The sequence below is a fragment of the Chrysochloris asiatica genome, unplaced genomic scaffold (assembly GCF_000296735.1).
Source record: "Chrysochloris asiatica unplaced genomic scaffold, ChrAsi1.0 scaffold00026, whole genome shotgun sequence".
In the NCBI taxonomy this organism is placed as follows: Eukaryota; Metazoa; Chordata; class Mammalia; order Afrosoricida; family Chrysochloridae; genus Chrysochloris; species Chrysochloris asiatica.
The window spans coordinates 19,706,013-19,729,480 of record NW_006408544.1 but is presented as its reverse complement, the minus strand read 5'-3'; the positions used below and the strand labels follow the sequence as shown (position 1 = coordinate 19,729,480).

The window sequence follows — 23,468 nt, the reverse complement described above, 5'->3', positions numbered from 1 at the left end:
ACCTTTTTTCACATTGTAATTGTTTTAATCATAGATTGACCTCCTAGATCCTCTGTTCTTATAATTTTATTCTGTTCTTGACTCTTTCATTTGTTGACTGAGTTCAGGTTGATGCTGCCATGTACATCATTCTGTAGTTCTGTGGACTGAGAACCGGCAAGAACACATAACAGCTATAGAATGATGTACATGGGAGCATTAACCTGAATTCAGTCGACAAATGAAAGAGTCAAGAACAGAATAAAATTACAAGCACCTATTTCTTAATGTTTTCTTTCTTTCTCGTCTCTCTCCTCTCCACCACGTTAGATCACATTTCCTTTTTGATCCCTTTGTAACCTGTACTGATTTGTTACTGTACCCATGCTTTCTGCTGTTCTTATCTACAATGCTGTCTCCTCCACTGAACTACGAGCAACTTGAGTGTTGGAACAATTCTTATTTATCTACCCTAGTACATAGTAGATAAAACTGAAAAAGCTATTTCTACCCACAAGGACCAAGTACAGAAAAACTTCCAAATCTGAATTTTAGGGCCAAAATAGACAAAGTAACACAAGTTACAGAGTAGAATTCTACATACATCAAATAAATGTTTCCTTATTTCTGTTCAAATCTGAATCCCAAGACAGATACTCCATATTCTAATGTAAATTATTATGAGAAATAGACACAAAATATCAGGGGTGAAGATATAAGTAGTGGAACAGTTATCTCAGGAAAAATGTACTCTACGATATACCATCTGGTCTTACAATTGTGGATGGATGAAATATCAGGTTTGGCAAAAACAATTAGGGAAAATGATTTACTCATAAGTAATAACGTGGGCACTATTCCACTGTTGGTGACAGGGGACAACATATTGCCTACTTAATCATACAAAGGAAGAAAAGATTTATACCGCATTCTAATGTACTAAATCTAAATGAATTAGCATGTCCTAGAATCTTTTGAAAGTGAAGAGGACTTGAAGCACTTACTGATGAAGATCAAAGACTACAGCCTTCAGTATGGATTACACTTCAACATAAAGAAAACAAAATCCTCACAATTAGACCAGTAAACAACATCATGATTAACAGAAAATATTGCAGCAGCCAATGATTTCATTTTACTTGAATTCACAATCAACACTCATGGAGGCACTAGCTAAGAAATCAAATGAAGTACTCATTGGGTAAATCTGCTGAAAAAGATCTCTTTACAGTGTCGAAAGGAGTCCTGATGTGGTATTGTAGGATAAGCACTGGACCTCATGGTCGGTTTAAACCACAATATCGGTGGTTCAAACTCACCAGTTCCTCATTAGAAACACTGTAAGGGGTTGTTATGTTTGAAACCAATGACACTTAATAAGGAACTAAAGGGATTTAAAAGCAAGTTAGCCTTTGCCATTAAAATATATACTATCAATGCTCTACCGAGTATCACTTTGTTTAACAGCTTGAAAGGTTTACTATTTTATATCTCCAGCACTCGTCTATCACTTTGTCGTCCTGTGGTGGCTTGTGTGTTGCTGTGATACTGGAAGCTATGCCATTGGCATTTTAAATACCAGCAGGGTCAACCACGGTAGACAGGTCTCAGCGGAGCTTCCAAACTAAGAGTGACTAAGGAGAAGGAGAGGCGGACTACTGCTGAATGTTTAGCCACTGAAAACCTTATGAATAACAAGGGAACATTGTCAGACACAGTGTCGGAAAATCAACACATCATGAAGACCAGCAGAAGACTGTCAGATACAGTATATGAAGATAAGCCCCTCAGATTGATAGTTGTTGTTAAGTGCCATCATGATGGTTCCGAATCATAGCAACCTGTATAGTGTTTCCAAAAAGTGGCTGAAGGGCTTGAACTGCCAACTTTGCAATTCAAACCAACCTTGTTGCCCAGTGCTTTATCCTAAAGGAAGGTACTTAAAATACAACTGGGGAAGAGCTGGCTTCTCAAAGTAGAGTTGACCATAATGATGTGAATGGAGTAAAGACTGTTGGAACCTATATTTGCTGCCGGGGGACAGCTCAAAATAAGAAAAAGCTGCTAACATCCACTAATAATCGATGCATAGACTATAAAAAGTATGAATCTAGGAAAATTAGAAGTTGTCTAAAATGAAATGGAATTTACAAAGAGCCATCTCCTAGGTATTAGTGAGCTGAAATGGATTAGTATTGGCCATTTTGAAACATATAATCGTATGGTTTACTATGCCGGGAATGACAAATTCAAGAGAAATGGCGTCACATTCAACATCAAAAAAGACCATTTCAAAATCTATTCTGAAGTATAATGCTGTCTGTGATAAGATAGTACCCATAAACCTATAAGGAATCAGTTTATACCACTACTTGAACTTAGGCACCAACCACTAAAGCCAATGATGAAGAAACTTAAAAACTCTACCAACTTTTTCAGTCTGAAATTGATCAATAATAAAATTAATCAATAGATTTAATAAAACAAAGATGTACTAATAATTACTGGTGAATGGATTGTGAAGGTTAAGTTACAAAAGGGAAAATCTGTAGTTGGAAAATACCGTCTTGGTAATAAAAAATTAAGATGGTAATTGCAAGACAAAGAAATTTGCAAGATCGATGACTTACTGCAAATACCTTTTTAAAACATAAAAGGCAACTATACACCAACAGGAAAAATACAAAACAATATAGGCAGACCGACTGATTACTACAAGAACAAGAAAGAGTTGAACATTGCAGACTTGCAAAGTATATCCTTTGGTTGGTTGATGATGCATGGAGGGGGACTGTAACCATGGCAATGAAACTATATACTATAGGATAAATGTGAAACTAATGTTCTCTCATGTAAACTATCACATAAAAAATTAATTAAAAACAAATTAATTAAATTAAAAGATAAAATTAAAAGTTTAAAAAAAAGGCAACTATGCACCTCAGTAGATGGAAAACACAGGGATCAAATTGACTACATCAGTGGGAAGAGATGGTGGAAAATCTCAGTATTATCAGGCAAAAGAGAACTGGGACAGACTGTGGAACAAGCCAGACTCAAGCTGAGGAAAATTAAAACAAGTCCACAAGTGTCAACATATGACCTTAAACATATCCCACTTGAAGTTAGAAACCATCTCAAGAACAAATTTGATGTATTGGACACTAATGATCAAAGACTGGAAGAGTTTGGGGATGACATTCAGAACAGCATACAAGGAGAAAGCAAACGGTTATTAAAAAGGCAGGAAAGAAAGAAAACCCCAAAAATGGATGTCAGAAGAGACTAAAATTTGCCCTTGAGCATAGAGAAGCTAAAATGAATGTAAGAAATGAGGAAGTAAAAGAGCTAAACAGAAAATTTCAAAGGGTAGCTTGAAAAGACAAAGTAAAATAATTATAATGCAACGTGCAAAGACCTGGAATTAGAAAATCAAGCTATAAGAACTAAAGAAAACATTCAAGCCTCTGGTTGAATATTGAAGGACTGTGGATAAAAAATATTAAAAGATACAGAAAGCATAAAAAAAAAAAAAAGATGGAAGAGATGGAGTCACTGTACGAAAAAGAAATAGACAACGTTCAACTCTTTCAAGAGGCAGCATATGATTAAGAACCCATGATGCTGAAGGAAGAAGTCCAGAGTACACTGATAGTACTAGCACACTGTATTGACTGTATGGCACACAAAAAAGGTTCAATAGGTTTCAACCTAGGGCTTTTTGGTTATCATGACAATCATACCTAAAATCCAGGGATGTTAAACAGCCTAAACAGCCTACAACTCACAGGACAGCTCCAAATAATGAATTTATCTTGCCCCAAATGACAATCCCCTTGAAGAAACACTGATCTAGTCCAACTCCTTATTTTATAGATGAACGAATGAGGTCATGGAGGTTAACAACTTGTTGAAGATCACCCAGTTGCACAGTAAGGCCTTGAACCCACAGCTTCTACTTTAAAAACCCACTACCATTGAGTCTAAGGAGCTTTGGTAGTGTAGTGGTTACGAATCGGGCTGCGAACCGCAAGGTTAGCAGTTCAAAACTACTAGCTGCTCTGCGGGAGAAAGATGAGGCTTTCTGCTCCTGTAAAGATTTACAGCCTCAGAAACCCTGTTCAGGGTGACTATGGGTTGGAACCAACTAGATGGCACTTAACAACAACCATTGAGTCTATTCCAACACAAAACAATTTTATATGACAGAGAAGAAGAACTCCTCTTTATGTTTTCTGAGACTATAATTTTTTTTGCCTTTTTTTTTTTTTTTTATGTTTTATTGTGAATGTGATAGTTTACATGGGAGAATATTAGCTTGATATTCATCCTATCGTATATCGTTTTATTGCCATGGTGATAATCCCCTACATGCATTATCAACCAGCCAAAGGGTATACACTATAAGCTTTCCCCCACAGTCGTCAGCACACAGTCCCCTCCCTCTCTGGGTCTAGAGTCCCCAGCTGTTCCCTCTCTCTACGTCATCCTCTCTGCCTCCATCTCTGGCGTCACTGTTTCTCTGGGTAGGGTACCCTACTCCGCTCTTCTCCCTTGATGGTCCCAGGGACCTCTGCTCCTGGACCGCAGAGACTGTAAGTTTTTATGGAAGCAGACAGTCTCATTTTTTCCCTGAGGAGTGGCTTGTGGGTTTGAACTCCAGATCTTAGACTTAGCAGCCCAACTCCAAACTCACTGTGCCAGTAGGGCTCCTACAACTCTCCTCCCTTACTGTTTTCTGATCTGGGTCTGATATGCTCATGGGACATCCAGAAGTCCAGCACAGTATAAATCAACTACTCAGGTTACCCCCTCACTCTCCTAGTTCTTTATTTTCTCTAGCTCCAGATCCCCTCATCCTCAGAGATCCTGGTAGGATGTGCAAGTTTGGCAGTTAGTATAGAAAGCCTTGAGATGGATAAGGTCACCTTGGCCAAGGTCACATACATGAAATGACAGAACTCTGGGAAGTGTAAACAATAGGGGTCTAGTGGGGAGAAAGAACCAATAAAGGAAACTGAAAGAAATTCAGGAGGAGAGTTTCAAGAAGAAAAAGAAACTAATTATGAACTTTTTAAAAATCAAATAATTATTGTACTATTTATTGGATATCTATGTTCCAATATTTATTGGATATTGGTTGGTTGTCTACCCTGTATTTATCTCTTTCCTCTTTTTTGCTAACATAAATAAGACTGAATTCTGGAAAATAGAGTCCATTAAAATTCTATGTAATCTCTTTCCCAGTCTTTGTAATAGCTGTGGAGGCCATGTGACATAGTTCTACCAATAGGATACAAAAAGGTAGCATCCTTACTCCACCCTTACTGAGCTAGTACACAGTGCATAGAACCACACTTGGCACCTTAAAAAAAAAGGTGGCCACCCAGTCTACTCTGACTCATGGTGACCCCGTATGTCCAAGTAGAACTATGCTCCATTGGGTTTTTTGTTGTTGTTGTTGCTATTAATACCTATTTTATTTATTTTTATTGTGAACTAAGTGATAGTTTATATGGGAGAATCATTTCATTGCAATGATTACAATCCCCTTCATCATTAAACAGTATTTGCTTCCATTCCCTCTGGGTTTTTTGGGTTTTTTTTTTTTTTGGGGGGGGGGGCGGGTAAGGCAATGTACACAAAAACATTCAGCCATCTATAATAATTTAAACCACCAAAGGTCACATACTGCAAGCCTGCCTCCTGGCCGCCGACACTCAGTCCCTCTCTTTCCATGAGTCTAGAGTCCTGAGCTACTCCTCTCTCCATGTCTTCATCTCTGCCTCCATCTCTGGTGTTGCTGCTTCTCTGGATAGGGTCCCGCATTCCGCTGTACTCTTCTCCCTTGATGGCCCTAGGGTCCTCTATTTTTGGACTGTAAGATTAACTACTCCTTTGTTACAAAACTTCTACCTTTACAGTTGTAACAGTCACAAAATGATAACAATTACTCACTATTGAATCATAAGAATCTTATCCCCATCTCTTCTCACCAGACCTGTCTAGACAAGATAAAAACTATTCGGTGGGGACTCTATTTTCCCTCACACACTCTGAAACTAAACTCCCTCTTGAAAACTTGTTTGCCAATCACTTCATGCCTTTATCGCCCCCTCATTTTAGGTAGCCAATGTCTAAGTTACCCGTCCCCATCTACCATGTATACAGAGGGGATAGCATTGATACGTGATAGTTCCATAGGACTTTAAGTGGCTGATTTTTCAGAAGTAGATTTCGAGGTCTTTCTTCCAAGATGCCTTTGTGTGGGCTGAAATCTCTAACCTTTTGGTTAGCAACTGAGTGTGTTAACTGCTTGTACCTACTAAGAAAATGTTGCAACAAGGGAAAAGCCTACCTTACCAGGTAGTAAACATACCATAATACCAGAATAATTAGAAGAGTATACCAGAAGTGGGAGTCCTGATGTGGTTCTGGGGATAAAGCACTGGACTGCAAGGTCGGGTTGAGCAACAAGGTTGGGTTCAAACTCACCAGTCGCTCCTTGGAAACCCTATACAGGGTCTCTATGAGTCGGACCTGCCTCAATGGCACTTACCAACAATAACCAACAATTCCTGAAGGGGAGAAAATTTCATAGCAGTGCCACCAGGGTAAGGAGGGAGCAGGGTGGTCAGTATACTTTAGGGAGGGGACACAGCATGAAATTCATAGGTCTCAGCACCACCTTGCTATTACAGTTCCATGTACATTTCATCCCAGATCCCCTCTCACCTTCAGAGATTCAATAGTGGCCTGCTTGTACATTTTTGCTCCAGGATCTTTCTTCTGTGGGCTATTTTGGACTCGAGGCGTTCGGATGACGAATTTATCCATTGCGAGGGGGATTCCACCTACCTCCACTTGCTTGCAGTGCCTTCTGTTCAAGAAAGAGGACAAACTCTAAAACTTCAAGACTACATAATATGTGTTCCCAGGACAATTGGGTTCTGTGCACTCTGCAAACATTTCTGAATTATGAAAACTCTTGGGTTGAATTTACAGGAGGCAAGGGTTCTTGAAAACGAAACATCATCCTAAGAACTAAAATTATACACCATGATTGCCCTATTTCCGGAGGTAGCAAGCTCCCAAACCTCCAAAAGAAAAAGCCGTGAAAGGCATACCAATCCTTGGCCTGACGTTGAACCTGGTAAATTCTAAAGCCTCGTATTCCAACCTGGGTTAGATTGTGATAGGATTAGGCTTCCACTGGGCTCAATGAAGCCCTCTTAATACCACAACCAAAATCCAAGGGGTTCTTCTAGTAACCAACAACCACCCTGGGGTCTCAGTAGGGTCCTCACAATAAACAGCCATCTCCAGAAACAACTAACAGCTCTGTGGTCAGAAGACCCTAGGACTACATCTGTGGTGCCCTGAAACCCATCCACCTCTACATTCAGCACTCATGAGCTTAGGAAGGGATACCTAACAACGGTCAGACGTGAGACCCACCAAGAAATGCAGCCTTGGTAGCAGCTGGTTCCTTCACAACGCACCCTCTGAGTTCCCGGCCCCCAACTGCTAGTGAGGAATCTAAACACGTTTCCGCTAAGTGCGGAAGAGATATGTAAAGAGAACCCTCTACTCGCGCAAGCACTTCAGAGACAAGACTGACTACATTCCCCAGAATGCACTGCGAAGGGAGGGCTGAGGCATGTCTAGGGCGACTGTAGTTCTCTGAGGCCAACTTTCCCAATGTCCCCGTTCATATACCAGTCATGGAGAACTACATGTCCCAGCTCGTTCCTCATGGGAAGGGGTCAGGGAGCGCCGTTTCAGGCTGCTGTTCGCGATGGTTGCGTCTTTCTCCCTACTGGAGCCTAGAAGTTCGTAGTCTCAGAGGCGGTACTGGAGGTGGCAGTTTCACACCGGTGTGGGCGGAGCTGAGGAAAGAGAGAAGGCGGAAGCTGCGAAGGCGGAAGCTGCGGCCGACTGGGCGGAGAAGTAGGCTGGCCCCGGAAGGAGGAGGAAGCTCTGAAAAGAAAACAGCAACAAGCTGAGCTGCTGAGACAGAGGGGAACAAAATGGCGACACTGAGTGGGCACCTCTGGGTCAGGGCCCAACTGGGGCTCCCGCCACTGCTGCTGCTGACTATGTCCCTGGCTGGAGGCTCGGGAACTGCTTCGGCTGAAGCCTTCGACTCGGTTTTGGGGGATACGGCGCCTTGCCACCGGGCCTGTCAGATGACCTACCCTTTGCACACCTACCCTAAGGTAGGACCTGATCGAAGCGGGCAACCACCTCTTCTTGACCATTTCTTCCTACCTCACCCCTCTGTCTGCTGGAGGAACTTGGTTGCTGGGCCAGCCCTACATCTGCAGTCCCCTATCTGGGTGGCTCTTGTTTTTCCTCCCTAATCTTGCCCACAACCACTCCAGCTGTTAGTGCCAGAAGTGTGTGCTACACCTACCCTGTGATAGGCTGTTGGGGGGCGGGGGGGGGGGGGGGGCCGAGACAAAGATGAGAAAGACGCGATCCCTTTGCTCAGACGGGGAGACAAGCACACCAAGGGGGATAAAAATCATCTTAGGAGGGCCTCACCTTCCAAGAGCTTCTCTTCCAGTCTAGATGGGGGCGGGGGGCGGACTGAGGTTAGGTCGTTTTGTTGTTGTTAAGTGCTGTCGGAGGTTAGGTCATAGCCAGTGTTTTCTGAGCGCATCTCTGGGCTGGAAGCGCATGCTCTGTTCTGGCAGTCAGACAGACAATTGCACTCTAGTATGAAAAGTGTTAAGAAATTGGTCCAGGGATTTGTGAGCTGCCACTAGGGACTGGGGTGTCATCCAGAAGCCGCAGTTAGATTTCTGTCTTCAAGGAACATACCACGCGGTACAGAAGAGGGAATTCATGGAGGGGTGAAGAAATGGGGGCTGGGGGAGGCTGTAACTCTCCACCCCCTACCCCTGCAGCAGTAGCTACCTCCTTTGTTTTCATTCCATCCCACTTCTCAAGTTTTTCCAGTTTCTTAAGAATTTGTTTACTCAACAGTCTGAATTGCCTGGTGACTCCCCAACCCTTCACCATATATAATTTGGTTACCCAGCCCCCCCCCCCCCCCCCCCCATTTTATGAGCCATTGCCAAGGTTGCTGGTCCTTTGCTCTTTTTTTCCCTTTATCTCCTGTATGCAAATTGCTTGTAGCCCGCCCTCCTTGCTCTCCCAAACAAGGACCATCCCAAGGATGTTTAGGATGTTCCTTACTGGCAAACACGCTCAGATTCTTGAAAAGTTCTCCATGTTAAGCACTTCCCGGGTGTCTAGTTACTGCTGGATTTTTGCATTACCCAAAAGTTGTCAGTTTCCAAGAGATAATTCTAAAACTATCACAGATTGGTTGTTAAGCGACCCTGTATAGGGTTTCCAAGGAGCAGCTGGTGAGCTTGAACCGTGGGCCTTGTGGTTCAAACCTATAAACCAGCTTATTCATCTGCCTGGCTATTGCCCAGGTGACTCTAGTAGGAGCTTTTCTCCCCTCAGTTACAGCATAATGTCTTGCACTTCTTTCAATAACTAAATTAGGCTTCTTAGAGTCAATTGTAACATTTTCAAATCCCATTGATACAGCAAGAGAAAACAATGAGAACTTCGGACTCCTAGATGTAAATCAAGGAATAGGTCTCAAAATGCTTTATTTTCTGTCTTATAAGTGACTCTCATCATTAAAATATTTATTTTGCCTGGATATATTTCATATTGTGTTAAGTGTATCGGCATTGTGTTTTGTTTCCTTTTTTAAAGATTTGTCAAGCAAATTTGTTGGGAAAATAAACAATTTTAAAAGAATATACATTTCTGGTGTCTTTAGGGACTTTATAATATCCACTTTTATTGTGAATTAAGTGATAGTTTACATGGCAGAACATGGGTTTTGCACTTATCCAATCATATTTTGTTTAATTGCAATGATTGCAATCCCTTCCACGTACCATCAGTTAACAGTATTTACCTCTATTCCCTCTTTTTTTGTGTGTATGTATGTGTATACAAAAACACACAGGAATATACCTTTAAACAACCAAAGGGCACATTTTGCAAGCCAGCCTCCTGGCCGCCAGCACACAGCCTTTCTCTTTCCATAAGTCTAGAGTCCTCAGCTGTTGTCTCTCTTCATGCCATCACCTCTGCCTTCATCTCTTGTGTCACAGCTTCTCTGGTTAGGATCCCAGGTTCCACTTATGCTCTTCACCTCTTGATGGTCTTAGGATACTCTGTTCCTGGAATGCAATATTAACTACTCCCCCCTTTTTGTTACACAACTTATACCGTTACAGTTATGACAATGACAATCATTATAACAATTACTCACTATTGAATCAAAAGAATCCTATCCCCATCTTCTTTCACCAGACCCGTCTAGACAAGATGAAAACTTCAGTAGGGATTCTACCTCACTCACCCCCACTCTGAAACTAAACTCCCTCTTTAAAACTTGTAAGCCAACCACTTCACGCCTTTATAGCCCCTCTATTTCAGGTAGCTGAGTACTGGTGTGATGCTGTAGGTTAATGTGCCAGACTGCAAAGTCATTTGAACTACAAGGTCGGCAGTTCACCAGCTGCTCATGTGGTTAGGTCATGTTCAAGTCTCCCCAAACTTTGGACCAACCAGCCCTTCCTCTTCTCAAGGTTGACAGGAGTCTATGAAACATAATATCCACTACTTTTGAACCATTAACGTAATACAAGTCAATTTTAATTTATTCATCAAAGTGGTTTTCACCAGGAACATGAGACCACCTATTCAGTATTCCCTGGACTTAATGTATTGACTGTAGGAGTCCTGGTGTGGCGCTGTAGGTTAATGCGCCAGACTGCAAAGTCATTTGAACCAGAAGGCTAGTGGTTCAAGCTCACCAGCTCCTTCTCGGAAACCCTATATAGGGTCACTATGGGTCGGAACCAACTCAACAGCACTTAACAACAACAACAACTATGTATTGCATTGATGTGGTGCTGTGGTTAATGCCCTGGACTGCAAGGTCAGTTTGAACCTCAAGGTCAGCAGTTCAAGCTCACCAGCTGTTCCTCGGAAACCCTATACAGGGTCTGAACCGACTCAGTGACACTTAACAACAACTGTATATTGGTTAAGTGGTAAAATTCTCACCTTTCAGGCAGAGAGTTGGGTTTAGTTTCTGGGCCAGTGCCCCTGCAAAAAATGTGTCACCAGGCAGCTGTCTCCACAGCACTCTCTACTCAACTAGGTTCGATCTCATTGCTATGACCATGCAGAACTCAGTACAGCATACTCAGCATTTATTAGGAAAGTTGTTAAGTGCCGTTAAGTCAATTCTGACTCATAGTGACCCTTTATAGAGTAACCAAGGGAGCAGCTGGTGGGTTTGAAATGCCAGCCTGTTGGTCAGCATTCTAGTGCTTATCTTACAGCACCATACCAGGACTCCATTCAGGAAGTTACCAGGTTATAATTCAGGGTCAGAAATGCTCAGGATAGTGTTCTTTAGTCAGGACAACCTCTCCTGAGCTATGTCCACAGGCAGGCCTCGATCTGCCCAGCCAGTGTTACAAAGTTATTGTATGGTCGCTGATAAATACCAGAAGGATACACTACTCCACCATAAGTCTCAGCCTGAAGGCCCTTGACTCTAGCTTCATGGGTCAGCAAACCTAGAGGCACCTCACTCTACAAGCAAGCCTCCTGACCAAAGTCACCAGCTTCACTTGCCCTGTCAGCTAGCAAGTCCACTGTTCTTTCTTGGTTTTGCCACAGCTGCTCAGCTACTCCTTTGGTGTCACAGCTTTCTGTCACAGGGTCACAGAGGTTCAATGCACAGGGCTCTTTCTGTCCAAAGGACATGCTTCCCTCCTGGCTACTCTTCTTTGATGGTAGTTGAGATCCCACGTTCCTGCTTCTGAGATGACTAATTTTATACACACAAGAGTTCCGGGTTTTTACAATGAACAGTTAACCCTGTTAACACCTCACCACTGAGTTATGTAATACTGTCAGAATCTTCTCCCATCTCTTCCCACTCCCAACAGGGCAAAATGTTTGGTGGAAGTTTATAAAAGTCCTGGTGTGGTGCTGTAGGATAAATACTGGACTATTAACCTCAAGGTCAGCAGTTCAAACCCACCAGCCACTCCTTGGAAACTCTATACAGGGTCACTATGATTTGATGGCACCTTACAACAGCAACAATGGCTAGCAGAGATATTAAATAATTCACTGCACCGCAGCCCATCTCCTGGCTCTTCTAGCCGTTGATGCTTTCTTTCATACTTCCAGGATTAACTTTTCCTCATAACAATCTAATTGTGCATACCTGTAAAAGCTTATAAACCAGCCATTTCATGCCTTTATGTCTTCCCATTTTAGATATCTAGTTTCAAAATTGTCCATCCTTATCAACCCAGTACTCTGAGGAGACAAGCATGGTCCTTGATGTGATGAATCTTCTGTCCCAGTTGGAACTTGGGATATCTGAATTTAAAAGCAAAGTCCAGTCCAGCCAGCCATCAAAGTGCAGCAGTTTACATCAGCTACAGTATCAGACATCTCTTCTTCCTTCAACCCTAGCCAGCTCACTAGGTCAAATGAGTTATCAGTGCAAGCTAGGGAGTCCACACACACCTCCCTTCACTTCAGACCAGCTGGCCCCTTGATGTTCTTCCTCAGTCCTAGCTCCCATGGGCTAGGTCAGAGCCCATAGGCTCAGGAGTGCACACAACTCACTACTTTCAGATTCACCCGCCCTTCCTCTTCCCAATCTGTCTCTTCGTTGATGCATTTCCCCCCACTGTCACTCAAGTGGACCCAGATGGTCACCAGCAAGCATACAAAGGTTTCTACTTGCCAGCTACCTTTAACTTGCAGTAATAGAATAGAATTTTCAGATGGGGATAGACTTTTCCTAACTCAGTGCACCAGACTGCTTGCTCAGAATTCCAAATACCAGTCATTTTTCTTTCCTTTAAAGGTAAAACTCCTGTTCTCTCAGTAGTTCTAGGTGGGGCTCAGGTTTCTGCCTTTACCTTTCCTCTACAGAGGCTGAAAACCAAAAGCCTATTTCTTCCAGGCAATTCCTGACTCCCCTTTTAGCATATCCAATCAGGTATAGACTGACAGCAGGCTTACAGCCTCTCTATAGTCACGCATGTGACCTTGAGCCTCTGGGTAGCAGAGTGGATCAAGTAGACCCTGGCCCCCTATTAGCCATCTTGTTTATTTGGCCTGGCTTTTGCCCCAGGTGACCTAAGTAGAAGCTTTTCTCCCCTCAGTTATAGCACAATATCTTACATTCCTTTCCATTATTATAGGTAACCTTCTACGAATCAGATGTTTGACTTCCCATATCGCTTTTCTTTCTTACAAAACCCCTTCTATGAGTTTGGAGCTATTGCAACAAATTCCACTCTTGACACCACCTGTAAAAACTGTGGCACCAGCCATCCCTCCCCACAGCCCTCGTAACTCAGCTAGGTTCTAGAAGTCATTGCAGTGGCTACAGGCACTATATCCTCACAGCTATGGGGTTTTTTAGGGGTGTTGGGAAGTGCCTTCAAGTCAGTTCTGACCCTTAACGACCCTGTAAAGGGTTTCCAAGAAGCAGATGGTGAAATATCAATCTTGCTTGCAGTCCAGTGCGTTAACCTGCAGTATCACATCAGAATTCTTCTCAGTTACAATTCAGGGTCAGAAATGCTCAGGATACAGCTCTTTAGTTAGCACAGCCTCTCCTGAGCTGTGCCCACAGGCAGGCTTCTCTCTGCCCAGCCAGTGTTCCAAAGCATTTCGGGCTGCTGATAAATGTCCACAGGATACACTACTCCACCATAAGCCTCAGTCTGAAGGCACTCAGCTCTAGCTACGTGGGTCAGCAAATGTAGCTCCCTCATTTAGTGCCAGGAGGTACCCCACTGTACAAGCAAGTCTCCTGCCCAAAGTCGCTCAGCTTTCCCTGCTCTGCGGGCTGGAATGTCCACTGCTCTGATTCTTGGTTTTTCAGCTGCTGCTGTTTATGCTGCTCTGCCACTTGTTTAGTGCTACAGCTTTCTGCCTTTGGGCTGAGCAGGTTCCATATAGATGGATCTTGGAATCCAAGGACAGACTCCCTTCCTGGTTCCTCTTTGATGGTAGTGAAATCCTCCATTCCTACTTCTGCAATGGCTCATTTTATACACATTAGGGCTTCAGGTTTTTATCATCACAGTGAACCCCGAGTTAACTGTTAACCACTCACAACTGAATCATGTAATCCCGTCAGCATCTTCTCCCACAGTTCTCTTACCCAGACCCAACAGAGCAAAAATGTTATTTAATGGAAGTTTGCAAAGACTATAGCTAGAAAAGACACTAAGTAATTCATTGTACCGCAGCACATCATGCTTAGCCACACTCTGCTGTCTGTATTGCTGTGATCCTGAACAGCTTTCAGCAGACCTTCCAAGCATCAATGGACTTCTAAAAATCAGTCAGTGAAAGCTGAGATCACACTGGATCTAACTTGTAGCCAGTCATTGGGATGTGTAGGATCAGGCAGCAGTTCTTCAGAGTCGTCATGACTCTTCGGCAGCTAATAACAAACAGCAGCCATCTGTTAGCCAGTATACTGGGGACACACCCATTCTCTAGAATTCTTACAACCACTCTGCAAAATAGTTTTACAATGGAAGAAATTAAGGTTCTGGAAAATTGTAACTTGCCTACAGTCATACAGCCTAGAAATTGTGGAGAAGGAATCCGACCCTAAATCTGGGTACACTACCTTGCCTCTTATTAATAAAGGATCACTCTAGGTGTACTTCTTCCAACAAAGGTTTATTTGTTCTTCTGGAAGTCCATGGTACTTTTAATATTCTCCTCCAACACCGTAACTCAAATGCATCTATTCTTCTACAGTTTTCCTTATTCACTGTCTAACTTTCACGTGCATATGGCTTGGGTCAGGCGCACTTTTAGGCCTCAAACTGACATCTTTCTTCTTGAACACTTTAAAGAACTCTTGTGCAACAGATAACGTCAGGCTAATCATTTTGTCTTAACATTGCATGGACTCTAAAATGGAGTTCAGGTGTGGCACTGTCGGATCTGCATTGGACTGTTAACCACAAGATCAGCAGTTCAGAACCACTAGCTTCTCCTCAGAAACCCTATACAGGGTTGATATAAGTTGGGACTGACTCAATGGCACTAAACAACAACAGGCTCTTAAAAAAAAAAAAAAAGTCCATTGCTATCAAATCTATTCCGATTCGAAACACCATATGTAGGTTTCTGAAGTGGTTCATCTTTACAGAAGTAGAACGTTTCCACTTTGTCCGGAGTGCCAGCTAGTGGATTTAAACTGCTGACTTTGTGGTTAGTAACCCAACTGGGTTCCATTCCCAGCTTTACCGTTATTAGGTATGTGTCATTGCTGATCAGCTGATATCTAAGAATTTCGTTTCTAGTGCCAAGCCCAGTGAATTGTACAAAGCTGGTCATTCAGTATACTACAGATAGCTATTTCTTCTATTAAATGTTGTAAAACCAGTTTGGTTTAGATAGTATCAGTAGTCCTGAATCAGGAGAAAATAGTTTTTGATGTTGTTCAAGGTAATAGAATAAGCATTTAGAAGCTATAGATAGTATCATAGTATCAATGAAGAACCATTGAATTGATTAGCTAGTGTTGAGTTTTTTGGAGTACTTGGCTGCTCACAGAAAAGGTAGCTGTTCGATTATACCCACAGGCACTTCAGAAGACAGTTTGATGATCTACTTCCAAAATAAAAGCCATTACAAACCCAGTGGAGCTCCGTTCTCTGACACATGTGCTTGCCATGATCTGGATTGACCTGACAGCATAATGTAGTATAAGCAATTGTCTAAATTCATGAAAAGTAAGATTCTAATGAGGCCGAGGTCAGAACTTGGAGTTCAGATATTTATATATCTCCACCTTCCCAGTTCTCCATTGTTTCTGACACCAGCCGCTCCCCCTACTGCACTTTCAGGGGTTGATAATCACAGACTACATTCATAGTTGTGTGGTTTATCAGGGAAGTAAAGGAACAACTCAGAAATCATCATTAGTAAGCACACAGGCAAGGTCTGGAAGGATTCCCAAATTGGAGACCATATCCCTCCCTTCTTCAGTACAGGACCGCTCTCAGAGTAAAAAGGTTCATGGAGCAGATAAGCTCTCTTCTGGAACAACTCAAGATTGTTCCTTGCCAGTGCCACTGTCTTCCTCCAGTGGTCAGTAGACATGGCTTCTCTGTGTAGCAGGTACCCCAACTCAACTTCTCTGCTGGTGTCTGCCTTTTCTGCCATGCATGCCTCTCCACTGTGGGGCTCCCTGCCATCAGCCTATCTGCTGCTAACTGGCCCAGCTCATAGCCAGTCTAACATGAAACTCGTACTTGGAATAATGATAGAATTCTTAGAGCTACTAATTGATGCCTCCTTGGTGCTGGTATTGTATTCTGCTTCAAGTACATCTATTAGATCCAAATCAAATCCTCTGCCTTGTAGTTGATCCCGAGTCATAGCGACTCTGTATAGTGTTTCCGAGGCTGTATGTAACTCTTCGTGGAAGCAGAAAGTAGCATCTTTCTCCCATGGTGCTAGCAGCTGGTGGATTTAAAGTTGAGGTTAGCAGTCCAGTGCTTATCTACAGCGCCACCAGGGCTCCTATCTATTAGGTGGTGGTGGTGGTAGTTGTGTGCCATCAAGTCTGTTCCGATACACAATCCTGTATGGGGTTTCTGAGTCTGTAAACCATTATGAGAGCAAGAAGTCTCATGTTTCTCCCTTGGAGTGACTGATAGAGTATTACTACTGACCTTGTGATTAGCAGCCGAGCTCATACATAATCCAATGCACTGCCAGGGTACCTTATCTATTAGATGTTAAGTAAGTGCTGTTGAGTCACTTCTGACTCATAGCGACCCTGTATAGGGTTTCCAAGGAGCAGCTGGTGAGTCTGAACCACCAACCTTGTAGATTAAACCGACCTTGAGGTCAAGTGCTTATCCTACAGCACCACACCAGGACTCTATTAGATTGTTGTTAAGTGTCGTCAAGTCAGTTCCGACCCATAGCGACCCTGTGTAGGGTTTCTGAGGAGCATCTGGTGAGCTTGAACCAATGTCCTTGCAGCTCCAAGTGACTTTGCAGTCCAGCGCATTAACCCACAGTGCCAAGACTCCATCTATGAGAGTTTTAGATGGTATAGCATAATTTTAATAATACAGATTTTTATAAATATATCATCCTCAAATATTCAAGATTGACATAAAAGTACCATCCTCATTTTACAACTATAAAGTACCATGGACTAACAAAAGAACAAACCAATCTGTGTTGGAAGAAGTACAGCCAGAATGCTCCCTGGAAGCCAGGATGGCCAGACTTTGTCTCTCATACTTTGAACGTATTGTTGGGAGGGACCAGTCCCTGGAGAAGGAGATCATGTTTGGTAAAATGGAGGGTTGAAGAAAAAGAGGAAGACCCTCCAATGAGATGGACTGGCACAGTGGCAGCAGTGATGGGCTTAAATATAGCAACGATTGTGAGGATGATGCAGAACAGAGCAATGTTTCATTCCGTTGTGCATAGAGTCGCTATGAGTCTGTACTGACTTGATGACACCTAACAACAACAGCAACATTTTACATCTAAGGAAAACAAGACTCAGACAAATAAAGTAACTTGCTCAAGGTTGTACAAAGTAAGTAGGGAGACTGAGTATCAAACCCAGGGCTGACTCCTAAACCTAGCTAGGCTCTCTTCCCCATTCCACAATACTGAAATTGGTACCAGATAGATAACTTTGGAGATTGGTTTAACAAAAGTAAACTTAACCCAAAAATGACATGACTTGCTAACTTCATGTGTGCAGCATGAGGTAATATGTGGTGCTCAAAAGATAGGTGGGTTCTTCCACTGATTTACAAAGCCTGCAAAAGCAATTCAGGTACAGAATTTATCTTAATTGTTAAAATTCTTTCAGTTTTACCTTAACAATAAATGAAACTAGAACTGAGGTCCAATAGTGTATTTTCTTCTAAGTTTATATTAGATTACAACTATTTCTTTGTATACTACCTAAATTCTACTAAGTCCTTCTGCTAGAAAGGAATGCATACCTTTGTATTTCATTTTGTTAGTAAGTATATGCACATTTTGCTAGTAAGTGTATGCTAGTTCCTTCTTTGTTAGGTGCCTGTCAAGTTGTACACATTGGCTCAGACAGTAAGTTGTGAGGGGGTTCCATCCAACACACATTAGTTTATTGTAAAGACTGCATTGCATGTCTCTTACCCCCCCGCAAAAAAACCTCTTGAAGACACTGTTCTTAAACCTGTAATCTTATTAAGCAGTTAATATTTTCCACTAATGAACTATTTATGTCCATCCTGTCTTAAGCTCACATACATGCAGTATTAACTGTTTTCTGTGTTTTAAACCTACTATTATGATTAATTGGAGTCCTGGTGTGGCGCTTTGGGTTAATGCGTCAGACTGCAAAGCCATTTGAACTGCAAGGTTGGCAGTTCAAGCTCACCAGCTGCTCTTCAGAAACCCTATACAGGGTTGCTATGGGTCGGAATCAACTCGGTGGCACATCACAACAACAAATTTTGATTAATGCTTCTACCATTTACTGAGAATCTTGTAAGATTAGCTAAAAGGCACTGTGCTAGGAATAACTATTTTGTAGAATTATTGTGATGGGCTTAAAGATAATTTATAGCTGTTACCTGTTTTTGTGTTGAGAAAATTGCATTATAGTAACTTGTGCAGACCCACTCACCTAAAGGGTTTTGGCCAGGTATGACTGATTTTAATAGCTTTTCCAGTACCTCACACTGCTGCTCTTGCTTACATGCTTTCAGTTAAAGTCAGCCAAGTTAGAAAAAGTCCTTTCATATAAACATCTTTATAGATATATACTTCACTTTGTCAGGGCCTTGTGGCACTATTTACCTTGTGAAGCTAGTTGTAATATTTTTACTGATAAAACTGGTGATTTACTATAGGTTTTTAGCAGATAAGGTGCTCACATAAATAACACTTTGTTGTTGTTGTTGTTAAAGTGCCATTGAATTGGTTCTGACTCATATTGACCCTGTGCTGGGTTTACATTTTCAAGGGAGCAGAGAGCCTCTTTTTCTTCTACAGAGCAGCTGGCAGGCTGAAACCATGAACCTTGTGGCTCACAGTCCAATGCTTATTGTATATGCATATAAAGTGCATAGTGTGCTTAGGAGGTTTTGCACAGTTTGCAAAAACCATGTAATGTGGGTGTTATTTATGTTGATGTAGCAGAAGTATGATCCTAGAGTACTTGCTTACTCATTCTGACCTGTCAGTGTTTTTATTATGTCACTGTTCTTTTACATTTTTCCCTACAAAATATGATCTCTGAATTTGGAAAAAGAAGCATTTTTACCTACAAGGCTTCCTTCTTGGTATCACTTTTAAAATAAGGGACATTTCTCTTTAGATAGCAAAGGGCTCCTCTCATTTTTTCCCTTTCAATTTAAAAGTTTTTACTGGAAGGTTTATAATAAACCTTACTATATATTGCTTTTTTCTTAACCCTTTCTTTTTCCACTATAGGAAAACTGACTGTGTTTTTGGTAATTCTCTCTGTTGTTGAATTCTCTAGGAAGAGGAACTGTACGCATGTCAGAGAGGTTGCAGGCTGTTTTCAATTTGTCAGTTTGTGGATGATGGGATTGATCTAAATCGGACCAAATTGGAATGTGAATCTGGTAAGATGCTGTGCTAATGACATTATCAATGCATAATGTTTTGAGTTATTTTAATTCTTATGTAATTTCCTCAGAAAATGAAAAACATGAACTATTTAACCTAGTCCAGCATACTGTAATTATTACTAGCGTTTTAGTACCTTCTGGTAGATATTTCATGGGTGTTAAAGTTCATTTTTTTGTTGTTGTTAAGACAGTGCTTATTTTGTACTACAGATAGGACACCTGTGTTTAACCAAGCATTTAGTTTAGACAAATGCAGTAGTAATTATCCCACTTATAATTCATCATTACCTTTTCATACATAGTATAACTTTCCTAAGCATAGGTTAGTTGACTTACCTTCAAGTTCTTTACTGAATCAAGCCTTTGATTTAGTATTTTATAATGTTTTCTTTGTGGGTCATGCCATTAAAAAGAATAACTAGAGTCTGTCATCTGTTAGACCATTATTCTTACATTTTGCTGACAGAGATGTATCTAATAAAAGACAAAATTGGGGTTAAACTTTTTAAACAACTGTACTGGAATTTTCTCCATTTATTATACTGTTTATTCAATGTAGCAGGAGGTACCTCTTTTTCTATTACTATGCCATGACTCATCGTCTTTTGCGATATCATAATCTTGTTCTTAATAACTCAGTCTCCTAACTGCCCATCTTTATCTGCATGTAATGATGTTTAGTTAATTACCCAGCACCTTTGAGTAATGTGTTACAAATATTTGTATGACTAGGTTAGAAACAAATACAATTTTTTTTTACCTTTTTATTGTAAATTGAGTGATGGTTCACTGACAAGATTATCAGCTTTACACTCAATAAATTATACACTTTGGTTTCATCTCAACAATTATAATCCCCATCCTGCAACAACAGTTAGCTCGCTTCCTCCCTATAGGTCCCTATATACATCTTATATTTCACAAATGAAAAAAGCAAAATTACTTTATGTACACATAAAAAACAAAAAGTATATATTCATTTAAATGTCCAAAGGGCACATTCCTTAAGCCAGCCTCCTGCCCTCAGGCACACAGCCACCTCCCCTCAAGCACACAGCCACCATCTCTGCTGTTGCCACTTTTCTAGGTAGGGATCTCACACTCCACTCATGCTCTTCCTTCCTGATGGGATCATCTCTTCCTGAAACGAAAGATTAACTACTCCCCTCTTTTAGTTGCATGTCTTGTGTAATTACAGTTGTGACAATAACAGTTAATCCTGCTAACAGTTACTCACAATTGAATCATAAAATCCTATCACCATCACCCACCATCCTGTTTCACAAGGTCTATCTGGAAAAGAAGGAAATTAGTCAGTAGAGATTCTGCCTTACCCTCCTCATTCTGAAAGTAAGTACACTCATGAAAGCTTGTAAGCCAGCCACTTCATGCCTTTATAGCCCTGCTTTTTGATAGCCAGTGTCTAAATTTCCCATCCCTGTTCACCCAGTACACTGAGGAAACACGCTTGTTCTTCCATTCTGGTTAGAATGTTGAGCAATTGCATCCATAAGCAAAAGTTTAGTTCATAAAATTTTAGCAATTTTCACTTGCTCACAGCTCCTTGGAGGCTAGGATGGCTAAGCTTCGTCTCTCCTACTTTGGAAATATTGTCCGGAGGAAACAATCGTTGGAGAAGGATGTCATGCTGGGTAGGGTGGAGGGTCAGAGAAAAAGAGGAAGACCCCCAACGAGATGGATCAGCCAGGTGGCATCATTGATGGACTTAAGTGTGGCAGCGGTAGTGAGGTTGGCCCAGGATCGGACATTGTTTCGTTCTGCTGTGCATGGGGTCGCTATGAGTTGGTTCCGACTCGATGGCACCTGACAACAACACAGCATGAAACATCTTTATCTTCATCTGGTCAAGCTCTGGTCAGCTAGGCATCCTCCACGCTAGGTAAAATGGGTACTAGCTATAAGTTTGGGAGTTTGTGCATACCTCCCTGCACTTCAGACCTGCTAATACTTCACTTTCAGCTCTAACCCACAAGGGCTAAGTCAGTGCCCATGGTGGGCTCAGGAATTCACACATCTTCCAAAATTTCAGACCAGCCAGCCTTCCTCTTATCTCAAGGTTAATGGGTACCAATGGAACATGGCCAAACTCAGGCCAGGTCTTCATTACTGCATTTCCTCCACACCCACTCACAGGTAGAACCAGATGGTCACTAGTAAGCATACTAGACTGTTCTCTTAAAATTTGGCCCTAGAAGGGATTTCCCCTGATGGGCTGACTTTTCTTACCTTTTTGCCTCCAAAGCAAACAGCTTGCTGATATTTAAATAGCTGAACTGTCTACTTTTTGTCTACAGGTCTTTCAATAAGAACCTTCTGTTCTCCCAGCAGTTCTGGGTTGGTCTGCATGTATTTTCAAGTGGGAATGTCCCAACTCAAAAGGTTCTGGTTGGGGCTCAGGGTTCCATCTAAGCCTCCATATTCTACAAAGGCTTAACAAAAAAACTAATTTCCCTGGGCAAATGATAATTCCCCTTTTAGCATATCTAGTCAGTTGTAGGCTGAAGGCGGGCTTACAAACTTTCTGTAATCATAATTCCCAATATTCATTTCTGTCACACATAAATGTCTATTTTACAATAGTAGGCAAGGGAAACCAGTATCCACAAGACAGTCAAGCACATAAACATTCTTCTCGCTCCTTTACCCATTCAGCCTATGACACACACCATATATCTACTCACAGAACACTGTTGTTCCAAGGTTGTGTATAAATCACTATTTTTCTCTATTCCATTTAGCCCATGCATAACTCCCTAACTCTTCCACTAGTTTCATTGTTTTTCTGCCACCCTCCCTCTTCTTGTATGCTGCTCTCCCCCATGCCTTGTATATTGCCCTCCCTGTCATCTAAGATAACATGTGTCTACCTTCTAGCCAGTGAATTGCTCTGTCCTCTCCTACCCCTGGTAACTGTCAGAGAGTGTTTCTGTTAGCAATATTTTTGTTAAGTGCTGTCAAGTTGATACCTACTCATAGCAATGCTGTATAGAGTTTCCAAGAAGCATCTGGTGAACTTGAACCACCAACCATTCAGTTCAGACTGACCTTACAGTCCAGTGCATTAACCCGTAGTGCCACACCAGGTCTCATAAAATATTTGTGCTTTTGTGATTGACTTATTTCACTCAGCATAATGTGTCCTCCAGGTTCATCCATGTTCTGAGCTGTTTTGCAGATTTATTGGTATTCTTCAAGGTTGCATAATATTCCATTGTGTGTATGTACCAAAGTCTGTCTCCATTTTTTTGCTATTCTGAATGGTGCTGTGATGAACATTGGTTGCATATATCTACTCATGTCCTGGCTCCCATTTCTTATCAGTATATACCAAGTAGAGAGATTGCTGAATCATAAGGTATTTCTATTTCCAACTTTCTGAAGAAGTGCAGTAACATTTTCCAGAGTGGTTAAACCATTTTACAATCCCACCAGCAATGTTAAAAAGTCCCAGTCTCTAAGGCTTATCAGGAATTCTGGAGTGGTGCTATGGGTTAATGCACTGGATTGCAAGGTCCTTTGAACTGCAAGGTAGGTGGTTCAGGCTCACCAGCCACTCCTCAGAAACACTATACAAGGTCACTATGAGTCAGAACTGACTCTATGGCACTTAACAACAACAACAACAACAATGCCTAATCAAAAAGAACATAACAAGATCTATCTTGAAGTACAATACTGTTGTGATAAGATAATATGCATATGCCTACAAGGAAGACCAGCTAAATACCACTA

At 41.7% G+C, this 23,468-nt stretch overlaps 2 protein-coding genes across 2 annotated transcripts in view; one reads left to right on the top strand and one right to left on the bottom strand.

The window, feature by feature from the left end:
• Positions 1-6,853, bottom strand: part of TCEANC2 (transcription elongation factor A (SII) N-terminal and central domain containing 2) — a 50,193-nt gene extending 43,340 nt beyond the window's left edge. Inside the window, exon 1 of the mRNA XM_006839797.1 lies at positions 6,715-6,853. Coding sequence (XP_006839860.1) covers positions 6,715-6,816 — 102 coding nt within the window. The 5' untranslated portion in view covers positions 6,817-6,853. The remainder of the gene's footprint in view (positions 1-6,714) is intronic.
• Positions 6,854-7,941: 1,088 nt separating this feature from the next.
• Positions 7,942-23,468, top strand: part of TMEM59 (transmembrane protein 59) — a 53,502-nt gene continuing 37,975 nt past the window's right edge. The window contains exons 1-2 of the mRNA XM_006839796.1: positions 7,942-8,198; positions 19,604-19,709. Coding sequence (XP_006839859.1) covers positions 8,010-8,198; positions 19,604-19,709 — 295 coding nt within the window. The 5' untranslated portion in view covers positions 7,942-8,009. The remainder of the gene's footprint in view (positions 8,199-19,603; positions 19,710-23,468) is intronic.